Source organism: Periophthalmus magnuspinnatus, chromosome 19, assembly GCF_009829125.3.
Source record: "Periophthalmus magnuspinnatus isolate fPerMag1 chromosome 19, fPerMag1.2.pri, whole genome shotgun sequence".
In the NCBI taxonomy this organism is placed as follows: domain Eukaryota; kingdom Metazoa; phylum Chordata; class Actinopteri; order Gobiiformes; family Gobiidae; genus Periophthalmus; species Periophthalmus magnuspinnatus.
In genome coordinates, this window is record NC_047144.1 from 6,779,484 (window position 1) to 6,794,299 (window position 14,816).

A 14,816-nucleotide genomic window follows, 5' to 3' on the forward strand; every position below is an offset into this window, starting at 1 on the left:
AAACACACATTGACAATAAATTATAATAAAATGACTGTAATTCACACAATATTTTAAAAAGGATAAATGATGACAAAAGACAGAGATTAAAGGAAGGGTAATTAAAAACAGTTAGACCTTAATGAGCCATGCATATTGCATTTAGTGAAGTCAACACTAAAATGTAACAAAAGTTTGCTAAAACATCTTATGCATGTATATAAAAAAGTGAAGCACACAAAACAAATACTTAAAGCATGAGAATCCCTCTTTAAAAACAATTATATTAACAGTCAATGCCCCGATCCCTGAAAATTTAACTGACCTGGTGTCAGTTAACACTGGGAAGCTCAATTGGACTGTACATGTATCTGTACAGGTCTCTGTACTCGTAGCAACACTGCAGCTTTAAAGAGGGATTATGCAGCATTTAAATTGCTTTATATCAACAGTTAAAACTGAGGCAATGTCAAGGTCCTCTGAATGAGGCACTTGAGCAAAACTGCTTACCTTAGACTGTGTGTGGTCCCTTTCAATCAAGTCTGTCATAGCATTTGTCTGTTTTTCTAACTTTTGAGTGTTTCAGTCACCAAGTGCAGCTTGTAATCCTTTGGCTTTTTATCCAGGTCTCCTCAGTGTAAACACAAAAGCCCTGAGCTCTGGACTACACTAGGTACTGAAAGCCCAGTTACATGGTCCAGGGAATAGTATTTCAGATCCATTACACGCTGACAAGAGAGCACAACACTTTTATAAATCAGTTTGGTGATAACTGATTTGAAAGTCTGGATGTGTACAGTATTTACTTGTTTTCAGCGTGGTATGTTTCAAGAGCTACTATCCCTTGACCTTCACAGCTCCATTAACCCAAGTGACCTTTGGCCTTGGAAAAATTATGTTTGTTCTACCCCACTGCACTCAATGTCACAACTGAATCAAGGTTTGCCAATTGATTTCTACATAAAACATATGTACATGGAAAAATGCACCTAGTGTGATGCTGAAAGCCATTGCTTTTCTCAGGACTAGAGCCTATAGTTGAGGCATAGATACATGTACATGTTAAAGGATTAGATAACTTTGAATTGTGACATATACTGGCCCAAGGTGAAGGTCTTTGGGGTAAGGAGCAACACGAGTAAACACACTAGTAGGGAAAACCAAAATAAGCGACACACGACAACACAACCACAGCACTCAGACGGCTAGACAGAGACACAGTGTAGACATATAAGAATGAAGGAGCCCACATACACACGCGTGATATGACACAACCTGAAGAGAGAGACACAACAACACAAGCACATCAGACAACAAGGTACCCCTGCTCCCACTCAATCTTCACTCTGTCTTTTATTGGTTATTGACATAGGACATGACAACTGGGAGAGTTCTACTGGAAATGCCTGCATGTGTGAACGCCCACATGGAAGCATTCATTCTTTCTTAAGATTGCTTTACACATACACAGTAATAAAGTGATCATTTGTGTGTCTCACAATATAATGCAATTTTAAACATACTTCACATTATTTAAATTGTGCTATTATGTATGTAATATTCTAGCTAAATGTAATTCCACTTTTACACACACCTGAAACTCAATGAAAAATACACCAACAACATGTTTTATTCTTGACAACTTCAACCAACAACTTTCATTTTATTGTTATACCTAATTCAGTATTAGAGGCATACTATGCAGGATTTCCACGGTTTCAATAGGAGTTGGTGGAAATCCTAGTCCTAACTTTTGACATCATTGTATGGGACAAACTGGTATGCATGGGATGACACATGATCAAAGTCATTATTTGACCATTTGCAGATTTTTTTTGCATTGTGGTTTGTAGAAATGTGTTTTTGAAGTACTTACGTTTCACGTGTTTTTACATAGTATGCCTTCAATAAAGATAATCAGACATGTGGAGGCTTCACTCCAAACACAAGACAGCATACTGTAGTGTGAATGAATTGTAGTGGTATTAAGTGCTTTTAAGAGCAAGCTGTGACAGAGCCAGATCAAAGTTTCTGGAGACTATTCAGCTGCAAAATAAGAAATAAAATAAAAATAACTAGTCTACAGGTTCCTTGTTTTTGGCTTGTTTTCCGTGTTACCTCTGGCGCTATGGTTTGATCCAGGAGGAGGTGGAGTTTGCATTGAGGTCCTGCTGTAACAGAGACCCTTCCATCTTATACCAATCCTCAGTCAGAGGGGAGTCTGGGCTGGGCGCCAGGGCTGCTGCCTCTAGTTTGTTGTCAACAGGGGGTTGTTTGGAGGGAGTGTGAGGGAGTGTTTTGGTGCAGGTTTGGCGATAGTGGTGGTTGGAGTTGGTTAAAGTAGTAAATGGATTAAGGTGTCAGGTTTTATGAGCAAAACATGATGCATATGGGATAATAAATAAAGGCAACATGTAGCACAAAGGAGAATGGGGATGGGAAATGATGAGATAGAAGAGGGCCGGGCGCAATGTGGGGGAGAGGGGAGGATTTTACGGTCACCACAAGGGGGAAACAAGCAAAAATGAACAGGACAAGTCCAGGCAGGATAGGAGAGAGAGAGAGAGAAACAGAGGAGAGGTGACGAGAAGAAAATTAATGCATGGTCAACTGTCTGAGTGTAGAAGACAGAGAAAGACAGATCCGTTTCTGATCATGACTGAATGTGACATTATGGGACAGGCAACCAAGTTCAATCACACACACACAATGGAATAGATGACCGACACAACGCAGTAAGCCACATGACAAAAATACAAACAAAAAAACAGAGCGGGACAGAGCATTTTGAAAGACAGAAAAATACGAAAAGCAGAGATGAGACAAAGACAAGATGAGTGTGAAGTGGAAACAAATATAGCATAACAGAAGAGTATGTGTATATCATTTATTAGTGTTGGCTAACTTTGGATTTGGAGCCATTTTAATTGTCGAGGCATCCAAAAATTATGTTTTCTTCATTTCACACCAAATACATCAGTCAGTACTTACCTACTTACCTAACATAAGCCTACAACATCATAACTATTGGCATGACTGTGTGTTATATAAGGTATGCACTAGAAATCCGGTGCCTGGTGCGAAACATACCTTTCCGCACATTCCCATCTGTGGCACGGAATTCCCTGGTGTTGAGCAGGAAGCAGGCGCGGTCCTGCTGGTAGCGTTCCCGTGTAGGCCCTCGCCCAATGGGACTCCTTTCGTCTGGACTCAGCACTTGGTCGATGGTGGGGCAGTCCTCATTTGCCAAAGCAGCTGAGGCTGCATCACCATTCTGCTTTGAATCTACATTGGGGATGGATCACAGGTTAAAAAGACAGGAAATGCTAAATTACTTTTGAACACTGATCTATTGGAAGTAAAGTACTAGCATTTGGAAATATTAGTGGTTAGTTTTCAATACTGTGCTATATTTAAGATGTCAAAAATTACAATAGTAAAGGATAACTAGTGCTTCCAGAAAGGAAATATTTGAAGTTAAATTTAGTGGATAATTGAGACCATTTTGCTCCTGTGCTGTTTGTTTTGCACTAACAGATGGACGCCTCTAGGCAAGTGTGGACCCACCACTTGATCATAAATTACTCATGAGATCCAATAGGCCAGTCATTTCTCTGGGGTGGATTTACAATAAACTCGGCAGTTCTCCCACTTCTTTCTCTTGATACTAGCACACCACACAACCCTGGTCTGGTTTTTTACAAAAAATAAACAACTCAGTCTTTTCCCATTTGATGGTATGGAGGACTGCCATCAAGCATTTAGAAGTTGGCAAGCAAAGACAGACATATTGCTCATTGACATACACTACTGAAACAGTAGTGAAAAGTGAAATAGAAATTACTGCTGCAAGGTTACTGGTTTGTAAGTGTTGCTTAAGTGTCTCACCTCTATTTATTTCTATAATTTCTTCTTGGGCGAGAGGACAATCACCACCTATGCCCCCAGACCCCATTACCCCACCAAGAACATTTCCCAGAAGTCTTTGTGGTGATGCAGTAGCCATTGCCAACGCATCAGGCTTGCAGTAGTTGGGGGACCCTGGTTGTGGAGCTCGAGGGATATGTTTGTTCTTCTTTTTGGGCAGCTTTTGTTTGGCCATTGCCAGAGAGTAGTACATGCCAAAGTTGTTTACAATAACAGGTACGGGCATAGCAATGGTCAGCACACCAGCCAAGGCACAAAGTGCGCCCACCAGCATTCCCGACCACGTCTCTGGGTACATATCTCCATAGCCCAGTGTGGTCATGGTCACAACGGCCCACCAGAATCCAATGGGAATATTCTTGAAGTTAGTGTGGGCACTGGCAGTCGGGTCTTCTGGGTCGGCACCAATTCTTTCGGCATAGTAGATCATAGTGGCAAAAATGAGGACACCAAGTGCTAAGAAAATAATTAGCAGAAGGAATTCATTGGTGCTGGCTCGAAGGGTGTGGCCAAGGACACGCAGACCTACAAAATGGCGAGTAAGCTTGAAGATTCGGAGGATACGGACAAACCGGACAACACGCAGGAATCCTAGGACATCCTTGGCAGCTTTAGAAGACAGACCACTCAGGCCTACCTCCAAATAGAACGGAAGTATAGCAACAAAGTCAATAATGTTTAGGGTGCTTTTGAAAAATTCCAATTTGTCTGGGCAGAAAGTGACTCGTAGCAGCACTTCAATAGTGAACCAGATCACGCAGACCCCCTCTACATACGTCAACCAACTGTCAGTCACCACCTCGTATACAATCTCTTCTCGGGTGATGTTTCCCACTGTGACGTTCTCAGTCTTGTTGACAATGACGTTGAAGGCCTCATGCGTCTCCATGCAAAAAGTGGAGATCGAAATGAGAATGAAGAATAGGGAGCCAAACGCCACATACTGAGGAAAGAAAGATAGAAAAAGGAGAGAAGAGAAACATAGGAGAGCTGTTAGTTTTTAAAAGTTGTAGAAAATACCATTCAAAAGTTTTTTCATGCGTGTTCATTTCCAAACACATTTGTTAATCCCATTTACATTGTTCTAGAAGAAAAAGTTTAAATAAAGAGAAATTGAAAAGAAACACAAGTCTGCAATTTTGTGATAGCCAAGTGTTTGAGAACAGTTGAGTCTGAAATAAACAATGCTGCCAGGATGTCTAAAGTCATGTTTACAATGTAAGGCAGCACTTCGTGTCAACATATCTTAGAGATTTAAAGTAACATGGGACATTGGACAGAACTGACTGACTCCTTGTCACAACAGCGGTTCCTTGTTCTGGTGTTGTTATTCACAGGTTTACAACGACTGAACAACACAGGGCTCTCAGTACAAGAGATTTACTATTTATTTAGTCTTTACACATGTTACTGTTTATTTTACAATTTATGGAAAAAATGTAATTCACATCAAGGCAAATTAAAAGACGCTTTTGTCCCTTGAAGACTTTGTAGTGTTGCCTTTTTGTTGGTGGTATTATTTCAGTGTTCTGTAGCTTAATGCTTGTTTGTTCTGTGTCCACACCGGAGGCCACATAGCCACAGAAACTATGCTGTTTTTCCAATATTAATATTATTATTTCATTTAGACCTCCCTATTCTCTAAGCACCAAGGCAAGGCTAGACTCCAAAGTGAATGACAGTGGCATGCTAACACTTAGTACGGCTTTAGCACTGTCCCTGCAGTCCAGTCCAGCCCTGCCCAGAGTGTATATATAGATGTAGTATACTTTGTGCTTTATCAAATAAATAATAAAACACAGACATGGCCTGAAGAGCCACAGAGAAAGGTAATTCATACTTGAGTGGATCCCATATAGTATGAGGGGCCTAAGTGCCTTCCGTGTTGTGCGTGTCACTCTGCATCTTAAGCGTTATGCACTTACGTAATATCAAGCAGAAGCATAATGAAGCAATTCCTGTTTTGTTTTTTTTTTTTCTTAAAAGGTTTCCCATATTTTGTTGACGTTTGACAATTGAATGAGAGCATATAATTATTACTGAGGGCCTTTATGACAGGAAGTAACAACTTAACACTTTTAGCAACTGTATGTTCACTGACAAGCGAAAACTCAAAAGAGAAGTAATGTTCCATCAAATTAGATGTTTATTCTATTTCCCACCTCTATAAACCTAATATCAGCTTGCACTCCCTTTTCCATCAGTTTTTATACTCGTCCCAACTACTCCATTGCTCCTCCACCTTTTTTCTCCTCTTCTATTTCTTGCTAGTCTGTGTCTGACCTACTTTTTCAGATTGCGGCAGTGCTCTCTGCTTATGTGACTTGAAAACACACAGTGAGGTTCTCAATCACCCTCTTGCTTGAGCCCCTCACTAGTCCTCTTGTCCCGACCAAGCTCCAGCAAGAGTGGGACTGATCTAGATATAATTGGCTGTGCAGCAGAAACACAAATGAAAAATGTACTAAAAGAAGATAGATTGTGCTTCTTTATGGTATATAGTGCAGTGGTTCTCAAACTCTGCGCAGTTGTTGTCCTGTTGTGTAGTCCTACCTTAGACCAAGCTCAGCCCTAGTATAGACCTGGTTTAGATCTGGTGGTAGGCCTACTCAAAAGGCAAAAAATTTTCTTTGGTGGTAATACCAGTGCTACGTGGTGATATTGTGTAGTAACCATACAATAATAAGACACTTGTGGATTATGATTTGTTTCATTTGGACATGAATTGCGATATTGATCTAAACCAACTGAACAAGAGAAACAGGTCGTCTGTCCGGATCATGCTGTCAGACACGCATTTTGCTGGATTTCAAATGACAACATTCTATAGGTAAATTGTCAGGATTCCAGTTTTTCCCTGTGCGTTCTTGTGCTGTCTCCCTCCTCCCTTCTGTGCCTGTGTGCCTGGAGCTGGGTGGAGAGTCTGGCACCACCCTCACCTATGGCACCACCCACTACTCACCTGCAGCCCATCACCAGTCAAGCTTCTACCTCTGGACTACAAAGACTCTGCTCATTTCTCCACACGTGTGACCCCGTTTTTTGGACCCACAGATCACCTCAGCCTCCGACTCAGCTCTCAACACCAAGACTTTGCATTCCCTTTGTAATAAACTCTATTCATTTTTGAGTCCTGTGTCTGCCTCTTTGATCCACTAGTCATGAACACAGAACGATCTGGCCCCCATGGACCAAGCAGAATGCTCTCCTTTTTAATTTGCCCAGGACAATGCTTGCAATCAGTTTGCCACCTCCAGTAGAGCAAGAAGGAGATGTGGGGCTCGCAGGTGGCAGCCCAGTCCTGCTCGTTCAGCCCTCCTGCCTCCAGCTCAGCTCCTACCTGCTTTGCAAGTGCCACTGGTGCCTGCGGACAGTACAGACTGGCCATCACCCCTCGATCCACCTGGATTTCCACTGGAGCCTTTTACTTTTATTTTTTGTGGAATTTCCTGATCTCGACCTTCCTTGCCTGCATCTGTTCCTGAGCCACTGCTGGACACATCTCTGTCCCGGGTGGTCATCTCCCTATGTCTGTTGTCACTTCACTGGACACAGTTCTCCATCCAGGGACCTCCTCATGTCTCCTGTTCCTCGCCCTGCTCCTCATGTCTCCTGTTCCTCGCCCTGCTCCTCATGTCTCCTGTTCCTCGCCCTGCTCCTCATGTCTCCTGTTCCTCGCCCTGCTCCTCATGTCTCCTGTTCCTCGCCCTGCTCCTCATGTCTCCTGTTCCTCGTCCTGCTCCTCATGTCTCCTGTTCCTCGTCCTGCTCCTCATGTCTCCTGCTCCTGTTATGCTGCCTCTAATGCCCCTGGGATTGTCTGTGGACCCATGTCCTCTGCCTTCGTGGCCCCCGGGCCCTGTTTTCAGGACTATTAGGAGATTATGACATCATCACAGTCTAGATCTGAAAACCACCAATGGAAAGCTGCAGTTCAAGGTATCAAGCAAGAAGAAGTTAGAGCAGAGCAGTGGGCCTGAGTGAGGGATAGGGGAGAATGACAACTTTTTAAGAGCTATCCATGAATTACTCTAAATGCAATTTTAGGTGGGTAAATGAGAAGAAAAACGATTATAACATGGTTAAAAGCTCTCTAAAAAACAAATTTGCATAATTTGTCTCTTTAAAGTATCAACTGCTTCTACAGTAGTACTATTAGGTCTATTAATGAAGGAAGGATCATTATCCTGAAGAAATATAAGATGCATCAAATAAAGTGCTCTAATGTTCCGATAACCTAAATGATAGCCTTATTAAGTTTACTTCCTAAAAATACCAAACAGACTGCAGCCCTGGGTTATATTCTAAGTAGGCTACACAGGTGGAGGCACTGTAGGGGACGGACAGGTGGGAGGCTGTCCAGACTATGAGGATCCAGGCGTTGAAGAACACAAAAGAGCAAACTGCATCTTGCAGCAGTCCAAAAGAAAGGACGCAGCAATAGGGTGGGGCAATAAATCAGATTACTTTGATTAATTTCATTTTTTTTATCATCATTAATGTGAAAAAATCCAAAATGGTCAAATTGAGGTTTATTGTGAAACAAGTTTACTTGCATAGCGGGGTTACAGTGCAGGAGCGTGATTATACAGTAACACCTCAGCATGGAATGAATTGAGATGAATACCAGGGCTATAAAGAGACAGGCTATTAGGGCACAAAAGAAAATATAATATCAAAACTGAAAGTGTGAGCCTTATGACAAAGTATCCTGTTGACATGCGCATGGTTCAGATGAACTAAACATGATGTGAGTCCTGCAGAGAGGACTTAAAAAACTGAAAGAACTCCAAGCATGACAGCACAGAGACAGAGAGGCTAGGAAGAAAAACAGAGGCAAAGCTTAGGGCATTGCAGACTAACAGGAAATGACAGGCCTCAACTACAACAGTGGCTTGTGTCAACTAAAGAGACAGGAGGAACCCTGTGTGGGAGGGCTGCCAGCATGTCAATATACTGGACTCTCTGAATTAAACATTTATGTTGACAATATATTAATCAAAAGAATAATATAAAACTGTATGGGTATGCTCCTTTAAAATGCCCTGTCACAATTTATTAGCTGGTCAATGTTCTGCTAGGCTTGTTTACATTTTCAGATGTAAAATTCTTCCTTAATGCCTTTTCTTGCAGAAAAAAATTCTTAAAACATATAGATTAATCTAGAGATGTACAATTATAGTAAATTGATGAATTTAGAAATTGTTCATTGACTAGTAATTGGGTAGCAAGAAGCAAATATTAGATTTATAACAATATTTTTGTCAGTAGTTATAAAACACTATGTATAACATTCTTCCTGGACAGCTCTCTCTGTTGGTACTAGGAAAACAGTACAGCACATGGCATGTTTTAATTTAGAGTCTGGACAATATTTATTGATTACTAAATTTACTTATCAATTATTTTTCTCTCATGGGCTCCCATAAACATATGAGCCTATTTAGTCTGTCCATTTGTGCTCTAACTCTTTGCCACTGATCCCACATTAGGCCATTCATGGTTTAGTAATTAAATGCAACACTATTAGAGCACGGGAGAGGACAGTGGATTACATTGTAGATCTGAACATCAAATCAATATGAATCAATCAATCTCAGCTGAAGCCTTTTTAAAAATGCAACAGCATGTCAGACTCCAGGGCCCCCCAGTGCTTCTGTATCACACAGACCTGTGCAGTTCAGAGCGGGGATGGTACGTACTCTTTATGGATATGACATGATGTTAGTAGAAGCACCTATAGGCTCTCACAACGCAGTGGTGGATGGATGGAGAGAGGAAGTAAAGAGGAGGAGGAAGAGAATAAAAGGAGGAGAAGCAATCTGTCACTTCACACTTATCCATCTCCTATACAGTAAATTGTCCGTTCCCTGTATCATAAAGATATATGCGTGTCTGTGTTCGACAGCTCAGAAATATGCAGGCCTGAAGTCCATATAGTGGAGCTACAGCATGCGACACCTTCAGCCAAGTGACCTTCAAGGCCCAATAGAGTCTCCTTCCCTCACCAGACTCTCAAATTAGATTTGGAAAGATCATCAACATAAATCTGAAAGAGAGGAAACGGCATGGAAAGATAGACAATAGAATACTACAGGGTTTCTGAGAGAGGGTGAGTGGGTTTAAAAGAAAGAGGATGTGGAGAGCACTGATTGCATTTCGATGGACAGATGAATAAGAGACAGTAAAGGAATGACAGAACACTGATGTGAATCTTACCAATCAAAGAGAGGAAGTGCCGCAGAGGGCACCAGCACGAGAGTGGAATAAAGCATTAGAGGAGGAGGTGTAAGGGGATCATAGTTATAAGTGTTATGACTTAGAGCTTGTAAGAGCCAATATTAGCCCTGCAAGCGTTTGACATGCATAGCGACGTGTTGTGCTCTCTTTTTAACGGGACCCTAGTGGTGCTGTGTTTACTGCGGCACCATCCAGAAGAGCTTTATCATTACAGTATTACCACAGCCCTGCCTGGCTCTCTGTCACCATGACAACCACTGCGTTAGCCTCTGCTTTCAGGCACCAAGGACAGGACTAAACCAAATACTGCTACAGCTGGCGCAAAAGGCTGCATAGAGAGAAGCACTCACAAAATTATAAATAATTGCTCTGACTTCTCATTAACAAACAAGATTTGAGTGTGTATGTGTCAAGTCAGCGTAAGGTGACCTTCACTCGTCATACATAAAATTAGTCCGCTCCTTTATTCTAGGGTTGGTGATGAACGGCAGATACTTAAAGGCACTTAGAGGGGCTAGTGTTTCCCAGAGGGCAAAGCGAATGGGTGACCACTCCTGCAAAGTCAGCAAAGATAAGCAGACATTGAAGGATGATCTGGAATTAGTGCATGAATGCTGATTATTCCTTTGAAGGGCAATAACCAAAATGTAATCAGTTTAATAATTTATTACCTTGACTGTTGACACAAAACATCTTTGGTTTGCACTATGTGTTAGTTCAAATCTTAGCAAAGCCTATTGTAGCTATTTAAGAGTAGTGTTTAATGCCAACAAGGATGAAATTCGTTGGTGTCCTTTTAAGTATGCATTCTTCACTAAGGACTCACAGTCACCTGATCCTCAGGGGAAAAGCCATCAACACATGTAGAGGACACAGGAGAAACCCAAAGAAACCAAGTCAGAGGCAGAGGACCAAAGATCAAATCAAATGTGAGTGAGTGATGGGTGGCGAAAGGAAGCACAATAATTTATGGATCAAATTATTGGATTTCACGTGCCAACATCCACTGCAATTTCTTTATTGTGCAACACCTCCCTGCACAAGGCTCTGAATGAGAGACAGAGGATATAATTAGCTACTGCTCTGGTTAATCCTTCTGTTTTTACATTTAATGCCAGAGACAGACTCGGAGGTCAGTGATCTTGGAAGGTATCCTGGCACATTTCAATCACTTCACGGTTTTGTGTTTTAGAGATTCCCTGAATGACTCAACTCTCCCCACTCCCACACACGTATCCTGCAGCATTTCCATCTCACCGCTCCGCTGTCGAGTGTTTGCGTGCGGGAAGTTGACTACACACATGTCCTTTCATCTGCTTTGTATTCAGACCAAAGTACTGCAGCATGCTTCGTCCTTGTGATGACGCCCCTTTTACAGCCGATACTACTTTTTCTAACTCCCCCTCCACTCCACATTTTTCCCTCTGTCCTCTTCTGTCCTTTTGTAATGTCCCAGATGAAGACTTGTGTGGCATGACTGTCCCTGTCCCATCAGCTGCAATGACAGACTGCTCTTAAGCGTTCTAACATTGCCCTTCTGTGATTGGGACATTTTTAACCAAACTAGCTTCCCTTTGAGAATACATACCAAAATACACTAAAGTTGTGTCAAATTATGTGATCTTTCTTTGTAAAGTAAATTGTGTTTCTATTTAATAGTAGTGACAAACAGCCAGTAAGCAGATGGTCACATAAGAAAGATCGTGGGTAAGTATAGGGCTGGTACCAATATTTTTTATATATACATTTTTTTTATACCAGTGCCTTAACGATACCTGTTTTTTGATACCAGTTTCTGAATGGTTCTTTTTTGGCGCCTGTAGTTTTTATGTAAATTAATGGCCAATAGAAATACTTATACATTATAAGTATATGTTAATTGGTATTTTTAAACACAGTACTTGCCTATAACAAATGTACAAATGTACAAATGAAGCAGAGCGCACATCTGATCCTGACGTGGACTGACGCCTTTAAATTTAACTTGTGTTTTCTTTGCATACTGAAGAGGAGGAGAACGTTGGCGGAGTTTGGTTCATGTTACCTATTTGGCTTGAACTTTACACAGACACTGCAGACTGTGCATTCATTGATTTCTTAGGCACAACTTGTCCAATGCTTTGTTTGAACACATGCAGGTTTATGTTAAAACGTGAGTGCTGTTTGTGGCATTTGTTTGTGTAGAACAAAGTCATGATATGTGAGCACCTACGCTGCAGTTTAATAAATCAGTGTGGTGTATTTGATGGCTTGTTTACACAGGTATTTAATGTCACTTAACTGAAAGTTGGCACCGAACAAACATTAGTTTTTTGGTGCCGATACTTACCAGACCTTTTCGGTCGGTGCCTACTTTGAACAGAGTTCTGGTGCCCAGCCCTAGGTAAGTATGTTGGTATAAACTGAAAATTCAGTTGTTGTCATAAGTATTATTGTCTCTTTATAATACTAATCATGTAGGGTGACAAATTTCACGTATCAATCAGAGGGACAAATACCTACTTTTATGTTGTCTATCAATGTTAAAATTTTGATTATTGATTCAAAACCAAAATCTAAAAATAATTTGTAATCTCAAGTGCATTTCTTTCTACCAATGACACTTTCGAATGTCATTTTCCAGGAAGAGCAACACTACAGTATGTAACAGGGAACTGATGACTCTAAAGCGCTCTACTTGTAATGCACGTTTGATGTTCAAGCCATCAGCTAATTAGGATGGCACATCTCAGGGTATGCGCACATAAGAGAGAGTGATCTGCAGGGTTATGCATGGAGGCGTGTCATATAAAGTGATATATATGTGTGCTGTTAGTGTGAATGCTTGGCAGAATGTTTTATGGACAACTACACTTACCGGGCCAATGTGCAAAGGTGAGTGCATGGGTGATTTATACTGTGGAAGGTGTACGGATAGGTCACACATGTGAAACAGGACACAGTTCAATTGGAGAATCATGTTCCTTTTAGTATGGACAAGCAAAGCAGCACATTTTAGAGGAATTTTAGCATATCATGTTAGTATTACCTTTACTAGTTTACATTAAGTGGTCAGATTATAGTTGATTTTACTTTTTGGAAATATCGCATTTTGTCACAAGTGGAGAGCTGCGTCACTGCCTTAAACAATACTAGACCCCCTTGTGTGCTTCAATGAGATTTGCCCCGTACAGAGAATTACGACTCCCACTACTGTAATCAGCTCTGGCACAGTTGGAAGAGTGCTCTGTTGACGCCAGTTTCCAGAATTCTAATGTGTAGACAAAACATCAAGAGTTTTACCACGGTGTCCGAGCGTAATTGACTGTCTGTACAGCGGTGTGGGGAGCTGATTCAGCACTTAACCACCAAATGGACTAAGGCAGAGGAGGAGAAGGATAGTTGAGAAGGACATGGACAAGCAGAAAGGTTTCTAGAGAGATAAGAAGGCCATTTTGCAACATAATCATAAAATGTGCTAAATGCCTTTGGCTGGAGTATTACAGACAACCAGTGAAGTCATCAAGTATTGTCTAAGGCGGCAGCAAATCAATAAAATTCCTTTCCTGCTTTTTCCGCTCTGAAAGTGCTTTGTCTTACTTATTTAACATGTCTCTGATGTCTCTGTCCTTGTTATGAGACATCAAGCTTTTTGCAGTCAGATTCCGCAGCTCTCCAATTACAGCGCTGTACATTCTGGACTTCCAAGGATGTAATCACAACATGAGAAGGCCGGTGGTACAAAACACTGTCAGGGAAAACCGAAACCAAACAAGATATATTTGCCGAATGCCAATGCTCACACAGGAAAGTGGAGCAATTATCACAATGCCTGCCAAAGGGAGAACTGTTTACCTTAATGAACCTGAGCATCTAAGAATATCTGCCACCATCTATTTGGTCTGCCTGCGGGTGAGAGAAGACGTTTGCAATCTTCGCTTATATACCGTGCATACCCCTGCTATCTTACTCTAGCACAAGAAATGTAGCTTCACTACCCGACAATCAAATAAGGTCTTCGTCCCTCTCTGCTATTTTCAGATGCAGTCCACAGGGAGAGTGAGGGAGAATGGAAGTGGGAAATAGGCCTTTCAGCTGGGCCATGGGTGGGGTGGAAAACACATTGCAACATAGAACCCTGCCTCATGCATTTTCATTCACTTCAGAATCATTCAATAAACCAGGCCAAATGCTTAGTTCTGGACACTTTGGTACCCGTAGAAATGCGTAGCCAATTTTGTTAATGGAACAGATTCTCTCTATTACGGATATCAATAGACTCACATTGATATTGTCTATCTTTGTTTTGTACCTTTGCAGGCTTTTCAGGCTTTGTTTGAAACCACATTCTATAATCAGGCATGCTTGACTATCAATAATTACTAAGACAGTAATTTGTGTTTTAACTGCCCCATAAAAACAGGGTTAATGGTAATCACCTTCACCACATTCTTCTATTAAACTGTGGTATATTGTACAGCTTTGGGGCAAATCAAACTGGTGCACATGCAGAATTAGACACGACCTGTATCATGAAATTACATCTATTACAGAGCAAATGGTTCTATATAAAACCAGAGTACAGACTGGGGTTTTCAAAAGTATCACAATTCAAATAATAATTGATACTAGAACTAGTATTTAAACTAGATACTCATTTAAGCACATATTGATACTAAAGAAACTCATATA

At 41.2% G+C, this 14,816-nt stretch overlaps 1 protein-coding gene across 2 annotated transcripts in view; it reads right to left on the reverse strand.

Moving 5' to 3' along the window:
- The window catches only part of LOC117387103 (potassium voltage-gated channel subfamily C member 1-like), a 36,178-nt gene that overhangs the window by 10,552 nt on the left and 10,810 nt on the right, over nucleotides 1-14,816 (reverse strand). Inside the window, exons 3-5 of one of the 2 annotated variants that reach the window (XM_055229868.1) lie at nucleotides 3,868-4,849; nucleotides 3,070-3,264; nucleotides 2,106-2,227 (exon numbers count right to left, since the gene is read on the reverse strand). In XM_055229868.1, the coding sequence (XP_055085843.1) occupies nucleotides 2,106-2,227; nucleotides 3,070-3,264; nucleotides 3,868-4,849 (1,299 nt within the window). Of the gene's footprint in view, nucleotides 1-2,105; nucleotides 2,228-3,069; nucleotides 3,265-3,867; nucleotides 4,850-14,816 lie in introns of those variants that run through there. The other variant, XM_033984509.2, reaches the window with a different exon arrangement.